Here is a 24,597-nt window from a genome sequence, read left to right on the forward strand (position 1 = left end):
CTATCTCTCCTCGAAACATCCACTGCCGATTTCCCGCGAAGTGTTAATACAGTCCATGATTTATGGGTAGTACATGTAAATCTTTCAGTCAAACTACCACCACCAAGATCAACACTCTGTATCATAAAAGACAAAATATCTGTATTGGAAATGATAAAGATGAGGATTCTGTTTTGTAGGGGTCCTATATTTTTATAAGTTGAATATTTTATGAAAATCAAACTGCTCAATTAACAAAAATGTCAGGTACACGATTATCCTGAGGATATTTCGGTAAATATTTCATCACCCCCATCGTGACTTTTATTATCATGATAAACCCAAATTTTGAATGGGCTGCATCCAGCCGGTTGGTTCTCTCGTTAGTGCTCCGCTCTCTTGTCCCCCCGTTTCATGCAGCATCTTGAGACGCGACTGCAATTTTCACCAGTGGCCCTACTGCGCGTTTTCAGCGTGGAAATGCTTTGACCGTTGAGTTGCATTGTACAGGGTGGTCCAGATGCCATGTGAACCCCAATTAATTGACCAGTAAGATCTTTTTCCCCTTTCATTATTCATTTATGTTTTCACACCCATTTGGTATTGCAAAACGATGAAATTTCAAGTGATTAACTGGGGGGTCACAAGACATCTGGATCACCCTGCAGTCGGAAGGCATACGTACACCTAGGGATGTGTGAAAGCCAGACGAGGCATAACGACCGAACGCGTGTCTCTCTTCCAGGTTGGCCCCCACTCTCTGTCCCGGCGAGAAAGATCACGAGAATGATGAGAAGGAGAAAGAAGTCGTCGTCATTTCAAGAAGCAAGTCGGCAAGGGGACATGTGCGGAAGAAATTCCGGACATTTTTCAGCTTCATCCGCAAGTGCTGCTGCTGCTGCAGCACTGCGGCTGAGTGAAGACTCCATCACAGAACCGGTTTGCCACTTAGACAAATAACTCCCAAAATAATTGACAGATTGTTGGGGCAAGTGCTGTGAGAGAGCACCCTATGAATGCTGGCACGGCACGTCACAAGGTGGGTGGCCACCACCACCACAATTATGATACATTACACCAGGTACTTGTTTAAGGCTGAGCTGATCTAGGGGAGGCCCACGACCAGTTCGTGTAATCGTCACCAGTGTTGGCCGTGAGCGGGAATGAAGCTCGGGTCACTGGGATCAAAGCACAGGGCACTAATCGCTGCACTAGCGCACCCCAGTATACACAAGCGACAAACCATGCTTTGTCTTGGGTGCCCTGGCCCTTGATAAACCATGCTTCGCCTGGGTTTTGGCCCAATACAGGTGACGCCACTGGGGGATGACGTCAACCGGAGTGGAGGAGGCGGAGACCTGACCCTGGACCCCAAGACGTGGCCATCCTGGAACCGCCCACCACACCACCTCTACACACACCACGCACACACACACCACGCACACACACACACACCCCACGGACCCCACGCGCTCACACCCCACGCACCTCACGCGCACACACCACGCACACCATGCAGATCCACTCCATGCCCACCACACGCACACACCCCATGCACGCACACGCCACACGCACACCCCACACGCACACCCCACACGCCCCACGCGCACACCCCACACGCCCCACGCGCACACCCCACACGCCCCACGCGCACGCCCCACACGCACACACGCCCTGCGCACACACCCCACACGCACACACCCCACACACCCCACACGCACACACCCCACACACCCCGCACACACCCCACACACTCCACACGCACACACCCCACACACTCCACACGCACACACCCCACACACCCCACACGCACACACCCCACACACCCCACACGCACACACCCCACACACTCCACACGCACACACCCCACACACCCCACAGCATATTGCAATTGAATAATTCTTATCTGGAAACGTTCTTAAAAGTAAACGTCTTCATGGTCTCCCCGTGGTTGCGTGTATTTTTCTCCGGGCCCTCCGTTTTTTTTCCCTCCACATAATCAAGAACAAGCGTTGAGAGTATTTGGCCACGATAAATTCCCACGTGGTAAGCCACTTCATTGAGCTATCATTTGTGCCATTGGAACCTCCTTTGCCAGTAGCAAAATGTGATAATTGTTTTTTTACCCTTTTATCTGGCAACAAAACTGACACCTTTTTTTTACAAGGAGTCATGTTTGCATTGACCACAATACCTGCGGTCGGAATGCAAACAAAAAACGCAACTCTGATAATGTATGCACTGTCCTTGAAACTGATTGGTCCACACCCGAGACAGCTTTTCTTAGAGCCTAGTCTCACATGGTGTTGGACCAGATGACGCCTGAAGACGCACAATTTAAAGAAAACGCCCCATTAGAGTATGAGCGCACGGGGCAAGCATTTACACCATTGGAACCTCCTTTGCCAGTAGCAAAATATGATAATTGTTTTTTTACCCTTTTATCTGGCAACAAAACTGACACCTTTTTTTTTACAATACTATCATTTGTGGCCGGTCGCTTTTGAAAAAGAGCTATACAGCTCAGTGCGCCTTACCTGATGAAATGAAAACAATTGTTTCGTTTAATTGCTTAGTATACTTCACAGTACAGAATTCCCGAGTTATTCACGAAATTGCTGTTCACGAATTTGGCTATCCGAGCATCGCATCTGGAACTCTACGTCGCTCCATCAAGAACGACAGAGAGAGAAGGAAAGTGATGAGATTGAGTGTTTGGAGAGAATTTGATGCGAGAAAGTGGTGAGATAAAATGATGACAAAGTGGTGAGATGAAGAGATGAGAGGTGCATAGTTTTAACGTGTTAAACAGCTTATTCGAGCATTTATTTAAGGTAATTCTTTAAAGAGATGGGTTTTCGTAGCCCAAAATCGTTACGCGAGCATCCCCGGAACGTATCCATCGCAATTAACGAGGGAGTGTTTGAGCACATCAGCTCAGATTCGACTTGTTGAGTATAAGGCATGCACTTTAAAATTGCTCTGTCAAAAGGATACATCCTTTACAATAATGTGGGAATTCTAGATTTGAAGGTTTCGTGACTGCAAGGATTCATACTTTTTGTTTTTTATCGGTAAAGTCACGTAGGCAAAAAAAGTTAAAAAAATTATTAAAGTAAAATAAATTATTTGAACCACAATTTTTTAAATTAATTATTGCAATTTTTAAATATGAAAAAAAATGTATTAGAATTTTTTACCTACGTGACTTTACCGAAAACAACAAAATAATATGGGATTCATTCTTTAAAAAAAAACCTTGATACCCCCCCCCCCTCACAGCGTAGACCCTCGGGCTCTCGGGCTCAATGTCACCAGGAGACACACATTGTTAATTGTGTGCACGTTGAACTTCTTTCGCACCGTACGTAGCCAACGGCGCTAATCGGAGGTGCGGGGGGAAGGACAACAAACTAAAACACTAAAAGCGGTTCTAAAAAAATTACCCGTAAAAACAAAGTTTTTCACTATAAATCCTTTATATGCGTGGCATCGGTTTTATTTTATTATTCATTTATGTTTTTCTTGAGTAAGAGTTTCATTTTTATCACATTGGTATTTTAAATTAAATATGAAATTTATTTTTTCCTAAAAGTGGAAAATTTTGGAAAAAAATTTCACGAAAATAAAGTGTCACGCACAACGAGTCTGTGTGCAAAATGTCAGCTCGATTGGATCACGGGAAGTGGGTTAAAAAACGACCGAAAGATTTGCACGGTCGTAAGCGCGCAAGCAAGCAAGCAAGTGAACTTAATATAAAGGATTTAAAAATGCAATCGAGATTTAAAAGTGCATAGCTCCAGTAGCTCCCTAATAAAATTTGAAAGAAAAAAAGACTCCACTTTCAAAAAATTATCTTGCCGTGTTTTTCACACCTGATGATGATTGCTTGTGTTGCAGTCGAAACGTCGTGAGCATTTTATTGTTTTACATTTTTATTATTTCATTGTTTCCCTTCTACGTGACTTTGCCGAAAGAACCAAGAATATAGTCACTCTTGTACTTTGGGATGAAACATTAAATAATGATACAGACTCAAATCGAAATGGGAGGGAGCATTCGTTAACATGCGAGCCAGTTCCCAAAATAAATGGAATAGCGCGCAGACTAATAAAGAACGGGGCATCTCCTTTAACAAGACAACATATATCTTAAAGAACACTAATACTGGTAGGAACCTCCTGGTTACACCAGCCCACAGGAGATTATTGTGTCCGTCCGTCGTGCAGGGCGGGGCTGGGTGGGGAGAGAGGGGATGGGTAGGGAGGGAGGGTGGGGAGCGGCTGGGTGGGGAAGGGCTGGGTGGGGAAGGTGGGGCTGGGTGGGGGGTGGGAGTGGTGGGGCTGGGTGGGGAGGGGCTGGTCACCCCGTGGTGCCCTTATAAAACTCAACGTTTAACCTACTCACGCCGGCTTGTGCCCGCCCTCACAGTCGGGCATATTTGCGGAATACACCACGCCGCCGTTGACCCTGGCCATTGACCGAGCAACCCAACGTTCCTACCAGCTCCCTCGCAGGAATGTGTTAAAGTCACGCACACATCGGGCTTACAACGTACTTTCAACAATCGAATCATTCTTCCCTTTACGAACAACTATACAACTATGAGTTCGGAGCAGACTATGGATCAACGCTGAAGATATATTCCAACATCATCCACTTTATAGCTAATCGGCATGCAAGTTGCATAATATAACTATACATAGATTAGTTACATTAACATAAAACAGCATTAATGTGATGTCCGACAGCTAATTCGTTAATTTGTCTACACAAAGGACCGGTGTGCACACCGCAGCTGCAGCACGACTTATTTGTTGTGCATTCTAATGAACGTGAATCTGTCCCGCTCGATTCATTTTTAAATCATTTATATTAAGTTCGCTTGCTTGTGTGCTTGCGTGCGTGCGTGCTTGCGTGCTTGCTTACGACCGTGCAAATCTTTCCGTCGTTTTTTAACCCACTTCCCGTGATCCAATCGAGCTGACATTTTGCACACAGACTCGTTGTGCGAGACAATTAATGTTCGTGAATTTTTTTCTCCCAAAACTTTACACTTTTTAGGATTTTTTTTTTATTTTTAATTACCAATTGCTTAATGGTGGCAGGCAATCATCTGACCCATAGGTGGCAGCCATCTCAAGCCAGAGGACGAGAGGACTCTAGCCGCCACGCATAGAAAGGATTTATAGTGAAAAACTTGGTTTTTACAGGTTAATTTTTTCAATTATGACTCGTGAAGCTTGCGAACAAGGATGCTAGCCTGGGAAGGGTCACACAGCTCATAATTCGAAGAGGAGGAGGACCTCGTGATCACCCGACTTAAAGTAACGCGATGACCTCTAAATTATCCACAAAGAATGCCACCTCCTTCCGCGGTAGCATGCACCTGCATCAGTAATGTTGTTTTGAAAACGCACCGCTTATTCGATCCCCTGTTAACCATGTACGCCATCTTAACGTATATGCGATCTGAACGTGCACTGCTCACGAAAATCACTTAAACTCGCTCCTGTACAAAAATAAAGCGGTCAGGCGATTTGGATATTGACCTCTGATAACAAATGCAAGAAGAGGACTTGGGACTCTGATTTAATCATGAAACCCAACATCTATTAAAAACTATTTTAAACTATTTTTTTATTTTATCAGGTAGGGCCCACTGAGCTTTATAGCTCTTTTTTTCCAGAAATGGCCTGGCCACATTTGACAGCTCAACGAAGTGGCTTATCACGTGGAAATTCATAGCAGGTAAGTAAGTACTCCAAACTCATGGTTTTAAATGTGGAGGGGAAAACCACAGCACCCAGAGAAAAATTCACGTGAGCGCGGGGAGAGAGAGAGTACGTGCAAACTTCAAATATGAAGGCATCACGGTCGGAATTAAACAAACGGCTTCCTGTATACGAGGCTTGGATTACAGTGGAAAAGATAGCGACCCTAAAGTGGAGCTTAGGCCCCGATGAGGGAGCTCAGGGAGGTGGACATCTCGCCAAAGTCGGGACGCGTGTGTGGGTCCTCATGCCAGCAGGAGGCCATGATGCTGTGCACGGCATCATGGCAGAGCCTTGGACGCGTTAGGCGGGTTCCCTGCATCAGCAGCTCCACCATCTGCCTGTGCGTCATACCTGCAGGGGGAGGGGGGTGGGGGGGTGGTGGGGGGTGGGGCGGTGGGGGTGGGGGGGGTGGGGGTGGGGGGGTGGGGGTGGTGGGGTGGTGGGTGAGGGTGGGGGGTGGGGAGGGTGGGGGAGGGTGGGGGGGTGGTGGGGGTGGGGAGGGTGGGGGGGGGGGTGGGGGAGGGTGGGGGGGAGGGTGGGGGGTGTGGTGGGGTGGGAGGAGGGTGGGGGGGTGGGGGAGGGTGGGGGGTGGGGGAGGGTGGGGGAGGGTGGGGGTGGGGGAGGGTGGGGGGAGGGTGGGGGGGTGGGGGAGGGTGGGGGAGGGTGGGGGGTGGGGGGGTGGGGGAAGGTCGGGAGGTGGGGGGGTGGGGGAGGGTGGGGGGTGGGTGGGGGGAGGGTGGGGGAGTGGGGGAGGGTGGGGGGGTGGGGGTGGGGGTGGGGTGGGGGAGGGTAGGGGGGTGGGGGAGGGTGGGGGGTGGAGGACACGAAGCAGACGTCGTCACAGTTTTATTCCCGTCGCAGACACGGTTATTACAAAATTTCGCGCTCAAGAGGTGTATGTTGAACTTCTATCGCACCATACATATAGTCAACCGTGCGAATCGGAGGTGTGGGGGCAGGACAACAACACTCCACAGTTCGGCAAACAAGCAGTCAGGCAAGTAGCGAAATCGATTTGTACGCTCGTGAAATATTCATTATGTGTAAATCAATAATTATGCACGTTATACGCTAATTATACCTTCAACATGATGGAGTAACAGTGCAGAGATGGGAGGTAAAAACAAAAACATGAAACGACAAAAGATCGGATGAAATTTTCAGATGACGTAATTAATCGTGGCGGCAAACGATTATTCTAAAACGCGACGATCATTCAAATGGCTGTGGGGGGGTGGGGGGGGTGCCGTGAATCGGCGCAGGCCGTTTGAACCTCTGTAAGGGAGGGCGCCGTCCGAGTAAATCTCAAAGAGCAGCACCCCGAAAGACCAGGAGTCACACTTGCACGTCCACACTTTGGTCGTGAACGTCTCGATGGCACACCAGCGTGCGGGCAGCATGTCTCCTGCACAACACACACACAGGTAAGGGGTAGCGCAGCGAGTAGCAGAGGTCACAACCGGGTACCCGATACCCGTACCCTACCCGATACCTGGCTACCCGTACCCGGCCGGGTACGGGTACGGATACCCGTTTGCGACCCTGGTGCGGCCGGGTACGGGTAGGCCGTGAGTCACCGGTGAGTAACCGTTTGTCACTCATTTCCCAACGTCTTGTCTCTTCTCACAATTCAAGTTCCTAGAATCAACCCACCCGCGCCTGCAACATGGCTTCATCCCAGAGGTCGCAATCAGGTACCCGATACCCGTACCCTACCCGATACCCGGCCGGGTACGGGTAGGGTACGGGTACGGCCGGGTACGGGTACCCGTTTGCGACCCTGGTGCGGCCGGGTACGGGTAAGGAATCAAAACCCGTTTGTGACCTCTGGCGAGTAGATTTGCAATCCATCCTCATAGATCTTTGGATGATATCCCTCCCCGTACACCTACTCCGGCCACCAAATGACTGGGGACGCGGCTGAGAGGGCATCTACCGTGGAGATGGAGCAGCGATAGAACAGCTTTTGCGTGGATTGTATTATTCGCTAGTTATTCACGAACCTGCTGTTCCGCGATTTTTGGCTATCCACGAATCGCATCTGGAACTCTACGCGATGATATCGAGAGGGAGAGAGAGAAAGAAAGCAAGTGGTGAAATCAAGTGACGAGAGAGAATGCAATGCAACATCGTAATGTAAAGTGAGTTCATTTTTAAAGTATTGTTAACACTTTAATAATAATTTTGTATTTACTTTACGTTTTATTTTATTTTACTGTGTTATTTAGATAATGTTCATGTATTTATACTCTTAGGTTTTTTTCGGTAAAGTCACGTAGGTAAAATGTAATTAAAATTAATAAAAGTAATAATAGTAATAATTTTTTTACCTACGTGACTTCACCGAAAGAACCTAAGAGTATGAATCATTGCAGTCACGAAAGCTTCAAATCTAGAATTCATGTATTTAATAGCTTATTTATGTATTTATTGATATTCGCGAGCATCTGTGGAACACATCCCTCGCGAATAACAAGGGAAAGTGTACATCGCGGATTTGAGAGAGGGTCGACCATGGCTGATGATGATGATGAATGGGAAGTAGCCACAGGAAGTAACTGAAGAACCCGTATAGACTGACTGATGTTTCGTTACATGCCAAGTTCTCGCACACAGAGGCCAATGGTGATGATCACGGTGGCGATGTTTGTGATGATGCCAGTGATGCTGCCGCTGATGATGATGACGCTGGTGATTAATGATAGGTGTAAAGACGCGTATATTAATCAATTACTATCGATTATTTAAGCTAAAGATTATAGTATATCATAGCTCTATTTTTCCAAACTTGATTTAAAGCTTTCGTGATTGCAGGAATTACTCTTTGGCTCTTTCAGTATATTTTTTCAATTCGTTTGTTGTATTAAATCGTGCCACGTGACCCCTGCAGCCACTAGAGGCCACTACGCTCCCCACAGTTTTGACAATTCTCGAATGAAATTGCGACCGTGAATGATAACAAAACACTCATCCACCCTTAATGCAGCAGCTGTTGCTGCTGCTGCTGATGGTGACGACGATGATGATGGCGGCGGTGTTTTTTGTAAAGATACAAATGATCGTGACGCTGATGTCGATTGTAGTGCCGGTAACGGTGGGAATTTTGGTAATAATGGCGACCGATCCTCCATCAATCTCCTGATCTACAGAGCAACGACGCAATGCTGCTACCGACGACGACGACGACGACGATGATGAGGATCACAAGGACTGAGTCGTCACCTTCACTGATGTGATACACCTCGCCCGCGAGCTTGCGGACGAGCTGGAATCCCGCGATCTTGCAGCCGAAGCCGTCGTCGAGAAGAATGTTGGCCGCACGAAGATCGAGGTGCACGCAGCCCTCCTCCTCCAGGAAGCGCATCCCCTCGGCCACCTCGAAGGGCATAACAAGCAAACCCGTAAAAACAAAGTTTTTCACTCTAAATCCTTTATATTCGTGGCGGCTAGAGTCCTCTCGTCCTCTGGCTTGAGATGGCTGCAATCTATGGGTCAGATGATTGTCTGCCAGTATTAAGCAATTGGTAATTAAATATTTAATTTGTTTTCCCTAAACAGTGTAAAATTTTGGAAAAAAATTTTCACGGAAATTAATTGTCACACACAACCAGTCTGTGTGGAAAATGTCAGCTCGATTGGATCACGGGAAGTGGGTTAAAAAACGAGCGAAAGATTTGCACGGTCCTAAGCAAGCAAGCGAACTTAATATAAAGGATTTAAAATATACTTGCCTGTGGAGGACGCGGGGATCGACCTTTGGCATGGGAAGCGAGGGCGCTACTAACTGCGCTACTCCACCACGGCCTGTTGGCGTGGTTACGCTCTGGGCTCCTATACTGTGACGTTCAGCCAAAGCCATGAATGAGTTCTATTTGAATAAATGTAAAATAGATTTTTTTTGCCTAAAAAGTGTAAAATTTTTGAATTTTTTTTCACGAACATTAATTGTCTGTCACAACGAGTCTGTGTGGAAAATGTCAGCTCGATTGGATCACGGGAAGTGAGTTAAAAAACGACCGAAAGATTTGCACGGTCGTAAGCAAGCAAGCAAGCACGCAAGCAAGCAAGCACGCAAGCAAGCAAGCGAACTTAATATAAAGGATTTAAAAAATATCACCTCACCAACTACCACCACCACCGCCGCCACCAAATCAGCGTGAACACACTCGATCTCGTCAGCAGGACTGAGCCTGGTTTCACGCTCAGTTGGTTGGGATACCCCTGGGAACACGAGGCGTTGAAGGGGTGGGACACGAGGTGGTCCGGAGACGGCATTGAAGCATCAGATTGGTAATTGTAGATTCACTTCCAGACAAGACACTGCCTGAAAAAGATTGTGCGAGCTTTGTCTGCTCCAATGTGACATCGGAGTTTCCCTTCTCCTACATACAGTCGATTCACAACCATGTCCCTCGAGTGCTTGCCAAGCTGCATTGAATTCCGGGTGCTGAAGAATAGATTGAGGTTGCACTCATGACACACAAAGTGCTTGCCACAAACGAACCACAACACCTTGGGCTGATCTCATCAAGGAGCATAAACCATCACGCAAAACTCCGGTCATCCTCTCAGCAGCTTTTGGCTTGACCATCAAACAAAGACGGTCACTGCATCGCGCGCATTCAGATGCTTTTCTGCGGCCATCTAAAACACTCTTCCTCCCGATATTAGGAAGCCATTGGAGCTATGCACTTTCAAATCTAGATGGAAAAGTCATTTTATTAGAAGCACGTTTTGCGTTTAGTTTGTTGTCCTTCCCCCGCACCTACGATTAGCACGGTTGGCTACGTACGTTTGCGAAATAAGTTCAACGTACATACATACATGCACACATTTCTCCTTACGTATCATCTGGTTAAACCCCTCTGGGTTATTTGAGGAGGGCTTCCCAACGTCTACCACGTGGGGGGGACGTGCACCAATGCCATTGCATCCCGTCATGGGAATATGGAATTTCCACCAATGTCTTGGGACCACCGACTATGGATGTGACCGTCGTCTCGTGCTGGGTTGAGACGTCGACTTTCTGCGTGGGCCATCGCACCTGTCCTGCCACTACGTCCACTCGGCCGTGAGATAAAAGAAAACGAAGGGTACCTCGGCAGCCATTTTGAGGTAGAGACGGTCACGGTTGGCGGAAGATCTCCTCTCGAGGAAGGTCAGGAGATTTCCTGTGGCATGTAGGGACATGAGTACACATGGAGATGAGTATACATGGAGATGAGTACACAGGGATATGAGTACACAGGGATATGAGTACAGAGGGACATGGGTGCACAGAGACATCAATACAGTACGGAGAAAAATGAAGTCACAGAGATATAAACATATGAAGACAGAAATATGAAAACACAGAATGAGACGTGAGAACAAAAAGACGTGAATAAATACATGGATACACAAAGCACGTGACATGAGCACATGCTGATCAACTAATGATTAACCCTTCCCGTCGCACCAACTACACATCAAATGCACTATCGGTATCTCTGTCAAGAGAGATAATAACGGTAACTTTTTAAATATTCATAGCTAGCAGTGATGAAAAGTGTGCCTCGACTGTGCTTTTGGCGTCTCGTCATGAGGTTAAGCATCCATTTGGATGTGCCTTGTGCTGTGTGTATATATAGAGAACGACCCGTGGAAGGAGATGTTCTAGAACTACTTCTGAAATCCCTTCAAGCGACCTATAATTATCTACACGTGCGAGTTGCTGCACATTTCAAAAAAACGCCTTGCTATGTAAAAAAAATTGTTTGTCACTTTGCAAGTTAAAACTAAAATGTAAATCTCACAACTGGAATTTCACCCTCCAAAAAAAGCCCTGAACTAAATTAAACTTGATGATTTGAGGATTTTTTTTGTGTACAGACATTCGCTAACACTTGAGAACCCGGGTTAATCACAGGCGGCTGATATCCGCAAATGGAAGATGAAATCAAGATTTCAAACCAGCCTATGTGTCCTGGGCTTTCCAGCACGAGTTTGATACTCCATTAATGATTCCAAGAACACAGGATGAGATGTTACTATCCTTTGTACAAGCACTTGCAAGAGTTCATGAACAGTGAGCCTGGTGAAATTTGGGGAGCGCATCGTCAGTAGTGTACCTTTGGTTCCTAGGGTGTTTCGGCCTTTCATACTATACACCCTCCCCAAAGGCGGCCAGCGACAGGGTGATCAATCCTACGCTTGCGTCCCATTCCCAATTAGTCATAGGAGTTGCCTTGTTGTTGATAGCCAACATCCCATGGGACTATGTGTGGTGCCACAGCGACGGGGCCGCTCTGCCGAGCCAGGGAGCCGCCCGGCTTCCCCCACCGCACTGCCCCCCCCCATCACCCCCCCCCCACATAAGCACACACCCGCACGCATCCCCCCCCCCCCCCCCCCCCCCATAGAGCTGGAAGGGAAGGTTACCTGATCGACCGGTTTTTATCCGAGAGACCCTTATCGGGATTAATTCTCACAGTTTCCGGCGATCAGGGAATTGGATGACCTCCCCCGTGCTACGTGGCACCGCGGCGCTGCGGCCGGCCTTAATATGGTGTGGTCGCGGCGTGGGGCATTCGGCCACCGCGGTTGAGGCGCATTTCCCCCCACACACGCGAGTATCGACGGGGCAGGCAGAGGGAATAAGCATTGTGATGGAGGAGCTTCATTAGAAAACACGCAGGCACCATTATTAGGGGAGTTAAAGGAGAAGGCTATTAGTATGAATAACCTGGAGAGCGGGGTCACGCGGGCAGCCGTGCACAAATTCCCACGGCGTGCCTTTGTGATGGACACCGCCGCATGAACCTCGATGACGGGGGCCTGCGTGAGAAAAGGATTGATTGGAATTTGCGCCGTGCAGGTCGCTCATTGATTAGCGGAACAAAGGCACCGCGGAGCTGCCTGGCCCGGGCGAGGGGGGCGCGTGCCATTGTTTGGAGTTCACGCCGCGCGGACAACGGATTAATTAGCATAGCGAAGGCGCACGATGCGTGGGAAGGGGGTAGGGGTCCGGGAATCAGGATAAATGGAGAGCGCAGAGGGGAAATCGCTCTCTTACTCCAGCGCCAGGCGACCAGACGCAGCTCCAGCCAGCGACCCGGACGTCCGTGAGACGCACCGAGGCACGCGGTGAGCACAAGGATCAGCGGACCGCCGTGGACACTTAACAGTGAGTAAGAAGGTGAATTAGAATCATAGCAGATAAATCGGGAATAGGTATAGAGGTATCAGCGTAGGCCAGCCTCGTCGACTCACTGATTTAACATCTAGTTCCAGGTAGCGGATAATAAATCATTAATAGCGAAGCGTGGTCTCGTGTGATCTCGTGTTATAAGTGTGAACGCGTGTGGTACGGTGTATGCGTAAGCTCACGGCGTGCGTAATCGGCATACCCCAGGTGCGCGATCATAACGTGAGCGGCCAGCAGGCGGCGAGCGCTGCGCAGAGCGGCGCGAGAGTGGGTATCGCGTGTGGAGCTGTATGCGTGTGTGCGCGCACGTTCACTACGTGTATAATACAGGTGCGCGACCCTAACGTGAGTGGGCTGTGTTGAGTGAGTGCCGCGCAGAGCTGTGTGTGGGTGTGCGCGTACGTAATTAACCATGCCTATTACGCGGACCCGCGGGGGAGGGGAATCCTCGAGCGACGGCTCTCACCCCATGGGTGAAGAACCCAACAGCGGTTCGCCTAGTAGCGAGGGGGCGAGTAATGAGGTTAATAATGAGGTTAACCCGGCCGTTAGCGGTACAGATGGAGGGATCTCGGGGGCCAGCGACCCCCACAAATTGGTGTCAGAAACGGGACGATCCCCCGCGCCCCCAAGGGAAAGAGGCCCCCCAACCCAGGTTAAAATCAAATGCACATTTACGGGCAAAGGAATTCCATCATGGAAATCGTTTGCCCGCAGCATCAGGGGGGCTAAAAAGGTTAATGGGTGGTCGGATGAGGAGGCGTTGCAGCAGTTAGAGATACATTTAGATGGGAGAGCAGCTGACTTTGTGGAAGCTTTGCCCGCAAGCGCACAAACTCAGTGGGAAAAATTAATGTGCGAACTCGAACGGCGCTTCGGCGCCTATGACGAGGAGGAGGCGCAGGCGGCCTTAGAGGCACGCCGCCGTCAGCCCGGCGAGGATCTGCGAGATTACGTCGAGGACGGACGCATGTTGACCCAGCTCGCGTACCCGGAGCACGAGGCAAAGGTAATTGAGAGCCTCGCCGCCGGGAAGGTCCAGCGATATTTGGCACGCACCCCGTGGTGGCAGCCAAATATAGACGGTGCACGCCTCTCCTTTAACACACTTGTCGAGCGCGCGCGTAAATGCGAGAAGCTCTCGGGTGAGCGCGCGCAGCCTCGAGGGAGGGGACGAGAGTGCGCCGTAGCGAGCCTACTCTCGGACGAGGAGGAGGAGCTCGCCATCGCAGGAAGGGGACGGGCAAGGGAGCCCCAGAGACCCAGCGAGAAAACCCCGGGGTGGGTAGCTGGGTTACAGGCCGGTATGGGAGATATGATAAACCAAGTAGGTGAGAGGGTAACCCACGTAGGTGAGAGGGTAACCCAGGTACGTGAGGAAGCAAATAAAAATATGAAGACCCTCCAGTCTGAGATGGGTGAACTACGTTCCACGGTAGGGGGGCTAGCTGGGAGGGTGTCCCAATTAGAGTCCGATTTGGGACAACTGCGTACTGGGGGAGGGAGAGGGAGTGGGCAGGGGGCCCACTACGGAGCCGCCCCCCCTCCTCGGGCATGTTATATGTGCGATCGCCGAGGGCATTTAGTGAGAGATTGTCCTGAAATCACCCGAGCTAGGCAGATGCGGGGGTTAAACTCCAACGCCCCCTAGAAAGCGGACCAACTAGGGGTGCAATCGACGCGGTCCCGATACAAATAGACGATAATGAGAATAATGGCGAGCGAGTGATCTCCACACAGGTTCCAGCAACAACGCCCACGGAAACGGTGACTCCCGGCGACTGGCTACGGGAGCTGGTGGCGGGGATCACGGGGGCCACGTCGCTGGTGGAAGGGGAGGTTAACGGAGTGCGTACCCGAATCCTGCTGGACACGGGGGCGGTGGCCTCGCTCGTGAGCGCAGCGCACTGCAGCGCGATCGGGGTCGACGTGCGTCACCTGCAGGCCCCGGACCGCGCGCTGCACACTGCGAGCGGAGCCGGAATGGGGCTGCTGGGGAGAGCCACCCTAGAGGTCCGCATAGGCAGCCAGGTGTGCACGCAGGAGTTCTACGTGTCGAGTGCGTTGTGTCACGAGTGTATCGCAGGCACCGACCTCCTAGAACGGTTGGGACTCAACGTGCAACCCCGCCAGCGATGCGCCACCATGGAGAGCAACGGCGAGCGGATACCGTTCCTGGGACGAGAACCAACGCGCCTCCGCTTTGCACCTGTGGCCGCTATCCTGGCGACGGCAGTCACCATCGGGCCGCTCACCGAGATGCTGGTGCCGGTGGCAACATCCCCCACCGACCCCGCGCTCCGACCATCAGGGGAGGTAATGCTAACTCCTCACCCGGAGTTGGCAAAACGGTATGGGGTTGTGGGATCCGCCACGTTGGTAAACGCAGATGGGGACCGATTGTTTATGCGGATGTTTAACCCCCACAATACCCCAGCGATACTGCGACGGCGCACCCCGATAGCCACAGTACACCCCCTGCACGCACGCCACTCTAACGACTCGGTGTTCGCACTCTGGGCTGAGGACCCCGGTCGTCCTGAGGGTGAGCAGGACCTGGCCTGGCGAGTCGGCCCGACTCCCCGAGCCGAGGTCGTTCCCCTGCTCGACGCGTTACATGTACCATGGGCGGACTTACCTAAGGGAGAGGCCGATCGGCTGCGCGAGTTACTGCGGGAGTATGCCGACGTGTTCAGCGAACACGACTCGGACGTTGGTCGGACCGACCTTGTTAAGCACCAAATTGACACCGGTGCAGCCCGACCCATCAAACTCCCTGCATACCGAGTGGGCGCACCCGAACGCGCCCAAATCAAAGAGGCGGTTGGGGACATGCTTCGCGATAACATAATTCAGCCCTCGGCGAGCCCCTGGTCAGCCCCGGTGGTACTAGTAACGAAAAAGGATGGGTCAACACGGTTCTGCGTCGATTACCGTAAACTAAATGCAGTCACGCTCGGCGATGCCTTCCCTATACCCCGCATCGACGACACCTTCGACAGCCTCGCCGGAGCGCGATATTTTTCCACCCTCGATCTCGCGTCCGGGTACTGGCAGGTGGAGATGGCGGAGGAGGATCGGCCGAAAACCGCATTCACCACCCCGATGGGGCTATTCGAGTTTCGAGTACTTCCGTTCGGACTCACCAATGCGCCCGCGACGTTCCAGCGGCTGATGGAGTTGGTGATGCGGGGCTTGCAATGGGAACAGTGCCTGATTTACTTGGACGATGTGATAGTGTTCAGTAGATCTTTGTCTGAGCATTGGTCCAGGCTTCGAGAGGTGTTCCAGCGACTGCGAGCGGCTCATCTCAAGCTCAAGCCACGTAAGTGTTACATCGCACAACGCGAGGTGGGGTACCTCGGGCATCGCGTCAGCGAGGCAGGCGTGCACACCGATCCGGAGAAGGTACGCGCCGTAGTGGAGTGGCCACGGCCAAGGAATCTGACGGAGATCAGATCATTTTTGGGGCTCGCCACCTATTATCGTCGATTTGTAACGGGATTCAGCGAGATTGCACGCCCCCTCACCCAACTCACCTCCCCTAAGCACCCCTATCAGTGGACGGGGGCCTGCCAGATGGCCTTCACCACTCTCAAAGACCACCTCACCCACGCCCCCACCCTCGCTTTCCCCGATTTTACCACCGATTTTATTTTGGACACCGACGCCTGCAGCAGCGGGCTGGGCGCGGTGTTGTCACAGGTACAGGATGGGACGGAACGAGTCATCGCGTACGCCAGCCGGACCTTGAGTGGGGCCGAGCTGAACTATTGCGTGACCCGCCAAGAGTTGTACGCCGTGATTTTCGCATGCAAACAGTTCCGGCCGTATTTGTACGGCAGGAGATGTCGCGTCCGCACTGACCATTATGCTCTGCAGTTTCTTCTTACATTCAAGGAGCCGCGGGGGCAGATGGCCCGGTGGTTGGCGCAGTTGCAGGAGTACAACCTGCAAATCGAGTATCGGGCTGGCCGGACGCATGCAAACGCGGACGCCTTGTCGAGGCGACCCACGGTGTACGCCGAGACGCGGGCGGAGGAGGCCTGCCCGTGTTTCACGGGGGGACGCTGCCGGCAGGCAACGGACCCCCGAGAGGCCGCGGCCACTGACCCCCCCCCAGCGGGAGAGGGTGCAGTGTGCGCCACAGAGACCCTCACAGGTGGCACTGAGGATCCCGTCGACCGCCCGGCAAGCGCGGGACCCGCGGCTCGGGACCCGATCGGACGGATCCAGGAGGACGTCGGCTGCGCCTTCCCGGGCCTAAACAACGAGCAGCTGAGACAGACCCAGCAGCGAGATCCGGATCTGGCGGCAGTGGAGGCGGCACTGCGGGAGGAAAAGAGCGCCCTACCAGGACCCTGGAGCGGTTTGTATGCCCGGTTGTGTGTGCAGAACGGAGTGGTACGGGAGTTAACCGAGGCCGGCCAGCCGGGGTGCATCTGTGTTCCTGCCCAGGTGCGACCCCAGCTGCTACGGCTGGTGCATGACCACCCACTCGGGGGCCACGATGGGGAACGACGTACTCGAGAGACCCTGCGTCGCCAGTATCTCTGGCCCAAATTGGCACAAGACGTGGCGGCCTGGGTACAGGGCTGCCGCGCCTGTCAGCAGTGCGGGCCGAAACCGGCACGATACCAGGTACCCCTAAGGCCGTTCCGCGTCAGCCGCACGAATCAGCTGGTCGGGATCGACCTACAGGGGCCATTCCCGCGATCCCATCGAGGCAACCGATATATCCTAGTCGCAGTAGAGTATTTCACCCGCTACCCCGTGGCAGTGGCCATCCCTGATAAAACGGCCTTGGTGGTGGCCCGGGCATTTGTGGAACACTACGTACTTAAGCACGGGATCCCAGAACGAGTCCTCACCGACCAGGGTAGCGAGTTCGAGGCCGAGTTGTTCCAGGCACTGTGCCGAGAGTTCGGAATCCAGAAGGACCGAACCACAGCGTACCACCCCCAGGCGAACGGGATGGTGGAGCGCATGAATCAGACCTTAGCGGGGAAACTCAAACGTATGGCGGCCGCAAATCAACGGGATTGGGATGAACACCTCCCCTACGCCCTTTTCGCCTACGCCACCACCGTACACACGTCGACGGGGCAAACCCCGTTTTTGATGATGTTCGGCCGTGAGTCTCGTTTACCCGCAGATCTGCTATTCGGCGTCCCTTCCCCCCAGCCGGAGGAGGGAAGCCGCCCCGTGGAACACCTGTTGGAGACCCTGCGAGAAGCCCGAGGCCGAGCATACCCGCAAGGGGAAGCCGCGCATCGGCGGCAGGAACAGGGCACCCGACCCCGCATGGAACCCCCCTTATTCCTGACAGGCGCTAAGGTGTGGCTACACACCCCTCGCGTCGGGGCCGGGCAGGTGGGGAAACTGACGACCTACTGGCGGGGACCCTGGACCGTGGTGCGACAGATCTCCCCCTGGACGGTACTAATTGATGGCGGGGAGAGGGGTCGAGAGACGGTGGTCAATGTCCGCCGCTTAAAACCGTGGAAAGCGGCCCCGGCGAGAGAGAACCCCGTCACCCGAAGGCCCCGAAATCCTGGAGTACCCGCATCCCCCGTGCCCGGGGGCCTCGCGCAGTATATGGGCCCCACGGAGCCCAGGGCTCCGAGGGGCCCCGGGCGGGGCCGGGGGCGACGAGGACGGCGACCCTTAAACCCCACCGCCTCTGAGTTTGTTCCCCAGCCCGCAGGTGCCAGGGGCCGAGGGGAGCCGTTGGAATGGAGGAGGAGACCACCGCCGGAGCCCCAGGAGACGGAGCCGCCACCCCCGAGGCCAGCCACAATGGCCGGGCGAATCCCACGGACCCCGCGGCGATACCTCGTGGGGGCAACCCAGGCGAGGTGCTCCAGTCAACCCGGGACGGGGACTGGCACCCCGGGGGGCTATGTGGTGCCACAGCGACGGGGCCGCTCTGCCGAGCCAGGGAGCCGCCCGGCTTCCCCCACCGCACTGCCCCCCCCCATCACCCCCCCCCCCCACATAAGCACACACCCGCACGCATTCCCCCCCCCCCCCCCCATAGAGCTGGAAGGGAAGGTTACCTGATCGACCGGTTTTTATCCGAGAGACCCTTATCGGGATTAATTCTCACGGTTTCCGGCGATCAGGGAATTGGATGACCTCCCCCGTGCTACGTGGCACCGCGGCGCTGCGGCCGGCCTTAATATGGTGTGGTCGCGGCGTGGGGCATTCGGCCACCGCGGTTGAGGCGCATTTCCCCCCACACACGCGAGTATCGACGGGGCAGGCAGAGGGAATAAGCATTGTGATGGAGGAGCTTCATTAGAAAACACGCAGGCACCATTATTAGGGGAGTTAAAGGAGAAGGCTATTAGTATGAATAACCTGGAGAGCAGGGTCACGCGGGCAGCCGTGCACAAATTCCCACGGCGCGCCTTTGTGATGGACACCGCCGCATGAACCTCGATGACGGGGGCCTGCGTGAGAAAAGGATTGATTGGAATTTGCGCCGTGCAGGTCGCTCATTGATTAGCGGAACAAAGGCACCGCGGAGCTGCCTGGCCCGGGCGAGGGGGGCGCGTGCCATTGTTTGGAGTTCACGCCGCGCGGACAACGGATTAATTAGCATAGCGAAGGCGCACGATGCGTGGGAAGGGGGTAGGGGTCCGGGAATCAGGATAAATGGAGAGCGCAGAGGGGAAATCGCTCTCTTACTCCAGCGCCAGGCGACCAGACGCAGCTCCAGCCAGCGACCCGGACGTCCGTGAGACGCACCGAGGCACGCGGTGAGCACAAGGATCAGCGGACCGCCGTGGACACTTAACAGTGAGTAAGAAGGTGAATTAGAATCATAGCAGATAAATCGGGAATAGGTATAGAGGTATCAGCGTAGGCCAGCCTCGTCGACTCACTGATTTAACATCTAGTTCCAGGTAGCGGATAATAAATCATTAATAGCGAAGCGTGGTCTCGTGTGATCTCGTGTTATAAGTGTGAACGCGTGTGGTACGGTGTATGCGTAAGCTCGCGGCGTGCGTAATCGGCGTACCCCAGGTGCGCGATCATAACGTGAGCGGCCAGCAGGCGGCGAGCGCTGCGCAGAGCGGCGCGAGAGTGGGTATCGCGTGTGGAGCTGTATGCGTGTGTGCGCGCACGTTCACTACGTGTATAATACAGGTGCGCGACCCTAACGTGAGTGGGCTGTGTTGAGTGAGTGCCGCGCAGAGCTGTGTGTGGGTGTGCGCGTACGTAATTAACCATGCCTATTACGCGGACCCGTGGGGGAGGGGAATCCTCGAGCGACGGCTCTCACCCCATGGGTGAAGAACCCAACAGCGGTTCGCCTAGTAGCGAGGGGGCGAGTAATGAGGTTAATAATGAGGTTAACCCGGCCGTTAGCGGTACAGATGGAGGGATCTCGGGGGCCAGCGACCCCCACATATGCATGGCAGGGGCGTCCTCCTCCCTGAGTCCAGCATTGTTGATTGCATACCTCCATCAAGACTTTTAAAGTATGAGATTAAGAGCGAGATATCTTTTTTATTTGTATTATTTTAATATTTCCATTCTACGTGACTTTACCGAAAGAACCAAGAAGATAAGTGCAAGATAGCTGTCCAGCGATGTCACTGCCAGATCACTTCCATAAATTTGAATACATCGGCTCTGTAACATCACTGGAGCACGGTGACAGGGCCTGACTAGTTGTTTTTGCCTCGATGCACCACCTAACCACCTCCAATTCTCAACAACAATTAATCAATGCCTGGGGTAGCAGGGTTAGTGTGGAATATCCCAAGCCAAATTCGATTATTTTGTAAAATTTCCGTGGTGCAATTTATTATAAAAGCCCGGCGTTCCGTTTGTCGGTCAACTCAATTATGAGAGCCTTTCAAAAGGCCTGAATCAGAAAGTTATAGAAAGTGACCCCCCCCCTACACACCCTACATACAATAAAGTAAGTAGTATCTGCACACATTGGGGGGGGGGGGGGTAAAGAGGACATCAGTGGGGGCGACGGCAATAGGCCGCAGAAATTCTAGTTTTAAGGAAAAAGCATGGGCCTCGTGTCAAGCTGAGCGAGATGCCACTGACAATGCCCATCTCATTTAGACGTTGATCCCACGATGTCACAATTCATTTATAGGGCATGCAAACAAGCATACAGCTTCTAGATTTGAAGTTTTCGTGACTGCAAGGATCGGTAAAGTCACGTAGGTGAAAAAAAAGAAAAAAATGTAATTAAACCACGACGTTTCGGAGGCAACACAAGCTTCCGTCTTCAGGTGGAACCGTCACAGCAAAGTTACTGTATCAAGTGAAGAGAGTTCTAAGAGACACGACCTTAAATACTGGTTAGGGGGAGGAGCCAGGATGGGCCGTGAGGGGGGGGGGGTGTAAGCTAGTGAGAAAACGCCTGACGCTGCAGCTGCGGACACGACTGGAGCTTTGTGATGTAGATGGCAGAAGTAGATAAGCAAGCTAGGATTAAGCCGCCTTTTGTTATACAGCTCCCGTACAGCTCCCTTCTCAAAGTACACCACGCAGCCCACTACCAGCGAACCACACAGTCCGGTTGGTGCTAACGTGGCTCAACACGACTGTCATAGAATCAATCAGATACCATTTTCTGAGTTTGGTCGTGGGAATGCAGTTTGTGTGCGTGTGTTGGGGGCCTTCCTAGCTGCTCGCTAACATCAGTTACCCCTACAGTCTGGTAAAAAGCTATACAGGGGATCTTTGTTTTTTTTTAGGGGAGTGGTAGTGTAGTGGATAGCGCACTGCACTGCTCCCCTTACCGGTAGCATGGTCGTTCGTGCACTGAGCTATGAAACCCAGCGGGTTTGAATCCCGCTTTCGTCTAACGCCAGTGGCGAAGATCCAAACCAGTCGAGTGCCTCTCCTAGGTTTGGTGCGGTGTTTAAATATCAGCAGTGGGGAGACAAATGCAATAGCCAGCAAAGGCTATGTGGGAGATCTTTGTCTTTCGATTTAAAGCTTTCGTGACTGCAGGGATTCATCTTCTTGGTTCTTTCGGTAAAGTCACGTAGAAGGGAAGTAATAAAATAATAAAAATAAAACATAATAAAATAAAATAATTCTCACGACGTTTCGGCTACAACGCAAGCAGCCGTCTTCAGGTGAAGAATGAGACACTGCCAAGCTAGGAGCATATATATAAGCTGGGTTGGAGGTGGAAGAAGAGCACCTTGATATGCACATTCTTTTTGTTAAGGCGCTCTTCTTCCACCTCCAACCCAGCTTATATATAAGCTCCTAGCTTGGCAGTGTCTCATTCTTCACCTGAAGACGGCTGCTTGCGTTGTAGCCGAAACGTCGTGAGAATTATTTTATTTTATTATGTTTTATTTTTATTATTTTATTACTTCCCTTCTACGTGACTTTACCGAAAGAACCAAGAAGATGAATCTTTGTCTTTATGTGCATTTGATTGCAGTCTCTCACTGAGATCCACCACCACCCTCCCCCACCCCTACCACGTTTTTCAGCTCTGCTCATTCACCGTTGCTCATGAACTCCATGATGAGGCTGGCAGGAGACTCGGAGACCATGGCAAGCAGGTTAATCAGCCGCTCGTGCCGCAAGGCGCCCATCATCCGCCCCTCCTCAAGCAGCTGCTCGTTGGTGATACCGTCTTTGCGAATCTTGATGGCCACCTGGCGGTTTTCGTACAGTCCTGCGGGGGTGAGGGGGAGGTGGGCGACCAGACAGAGTGGGTGAATGAGTCGGTAAGTGGATGGATGGATGAACGTGTCAGTTGATAAGTGATCACATCAATCCGTTTCATTAGACCTCATACTGTATCAAGTGATACACGAATAGCTGTGACGGTCCCACCTGAAGACGGAGACTTGTGCTGCCTCCGAAACGTCGTGATTTAATTGATTTATTTTCATTTATTATGAATTTATTTCTATATTTTTTTTACCTACGTGACTTTACCGAAAAAACCCAAGAGTATGAATCCTTGCAGTCACGAAAGCTTCAAATATAGACTCATTAGACCTCCTTTGCCAGTACCAAAATATAATAATAGGGTTTTTCCCCCTTTTTTCTGGCAACAAAACTGAAACCTTTTTACAAGGAATCATGTTACTGCATTAACCACACTACTTGTGGTCAAAATGCAAACAAAAACACACACTCTGATAATATTTGCATTGTCCTTGAAACTGATTGGTCCACACCAGAGACGGCTTTCTTTTGAGCCTCGTCTCAATTGGTGCTAGACCAGAGGACGCCAAAAGGCGCACAGCTCAAAGACAATGCACTATCAAAGTAATGAGGGCTCGGAGTGAGCATCTACATCATTAGATCTCCTTTGCCGGTACCAAAATATAATGATAGGGCAGGCCATGTGGCCAAATGACGAAAGTGTCATCTATATAGCTCTTCCACAAGGAAGGACGTAGGGTGGATGTCCGGATGGCATCTGTTTCAATTTTCTCTATGAAAACATTCGCTATCACTGGTGATAAGGGGGAACCCATAGGGGTACCTTCACTTTGTTTGTAGAAAGTACCATTACAGGTGAAGTAAGTGTTGGTAAGGCAGTGCTTAACCAGGGTAGGTACATCAGGATTTAGTCCATGTTGGACTACGTCTTCAATTATTGCTAAGGTGTCAGGTACAGGAACCTTGTTGAACAGAGAAACTACATCAGAGCTGATGAGCAAATCATCTGGGGACAGTGATATGCCCTTGATTAGAGAGACCAAGTGAGCTGAGTTAAGTACTGCGAGGTAGTCTTGCACGTGAATGGAAGCAAGCTATCAGACAGAAAACGGACCAGTTTGTAGGTAGGTGAGTTGATCGTGGAAACGATGGATTTTAGGAAGACCATAGAATCTAGGTGGTCTAGTAGCAGAAGGTTTTAGGGAAAGCCGTTTGAATGACAGCCTGGACAGGTGAAAGTCTGGATAGGTGAGCATGTGAATAAGATGAAAAGCTAAACCGGTGAGAGCCTGGACAGGTGAGAACTTAAAGAAATGAGAGCCTGAATGGGTGAGGGCCTCAGCAGGTGACAGCCTGGGCAGGTGAGCATCTGCACAGGTGAGAGCCTGTACTGGTGAGAGCCTGGACAAGTGAGAGGCTGAACAGGTGAGCCTTGAGCTGCTGCTTCGAGGTGGATGATGGTGCTGGGAGAGAGAGTTTCAGATGGATGCCTGTGCAACCACAAAGAAATGCCGCTCAGCCAAGGCAGTCCCGGTTCTGAGTACAATGAGCAAATTATTGGATATACTACTTAGGATGATTTAACACGTAGGCTTTCGCGACCAATATTTTTCATAATATAGGTTTTTGGGTCAGATCGCGTAATTTATAAATGTGTCGTAACCCTCCACCACCCGACACGGCCAAACAGTAAAGAAATGTGTCACGTTTTTCAAAGGACAAAATAATTGACTTCTTTAGCCCACCGGTGTGTTGAAGAGAGAATCAACAGCATTTTAAAATGTGAGTACGACATTTTAGCTGGTAATTACAATCAGCTTCATTGGGCAAGAATGGTGAAGCTCTCCTGTTGCTCCCGGTTTTATCAGCGAAACGTCGTACTAAAATTTTGAAATGCTGTTGATTCTCTCTTCAGCACACCGGTGGGCTAAAGAAGTGAATTATTTTGTCCTTTGAAAAACGTGACACATTTTTTACTGT

At 51.6% G+C, this 24,597-nt stretch overlaps 1 protein-coding gene across 1 annotated transcript in view; it reads right to left on the reverse strand.

The window, feature by feature from the left end:
* Positions 1 to 4,255: 4,255 nt before the first annotated feature.
* LOC133359262 (proto-oncogene tyrosine-protein kinase Yrk-like) overlaps positions 4,256 to 24,597 on the reverse strand; it is a 38,901-nt gene continuing 18,559 nt past the window's right edge. Inside the window, exons 7-11 of the mRNA XM_061577741.1 lie at positions 22,445 to 22,618; positions 10,854 to 10,927; positions 8,979 to 9,132; positions 7,030 to 7,161; positions 4,256 to 6,107 (exon numbers count right to left, since the gene is read on the reverse strand). Coding sequence (XP_061433725.1) covers positions 5,932 to 6,107; positions 7,030 to 7,161; positions 8,979 to 9,132; positions 10,854 to 10,927; positions 22,445 to 22,618 — 710 coding nt within the window. The 3' untranslated portion in view covers positions 4,256 to 5,931. The remainder of the gene's footprint in view (positions 6,108 to 7,029; positions 7,162 to 8,978; positions 9,133 to 10,853; positions 10,928 to 22,444; positions 22,619 to 24,597) is intronic.

This window comes from Lethenteron reissneri, chromosome 64 (genome assembly GCF_015708825.2).
Source record: "Lethenteron reissneri isolate LAM-NWPU_2019-01 chromosome 64, ASM1570882v1, whole genome shotgun sequence".
NCBI classification, from domain to species: Eukaryota; Metazoa; Chordata; class Hyperoartia; order Petromyzontiformes; family Petromyzontidae; genus Lethenteron; species Lethenteron reissneri.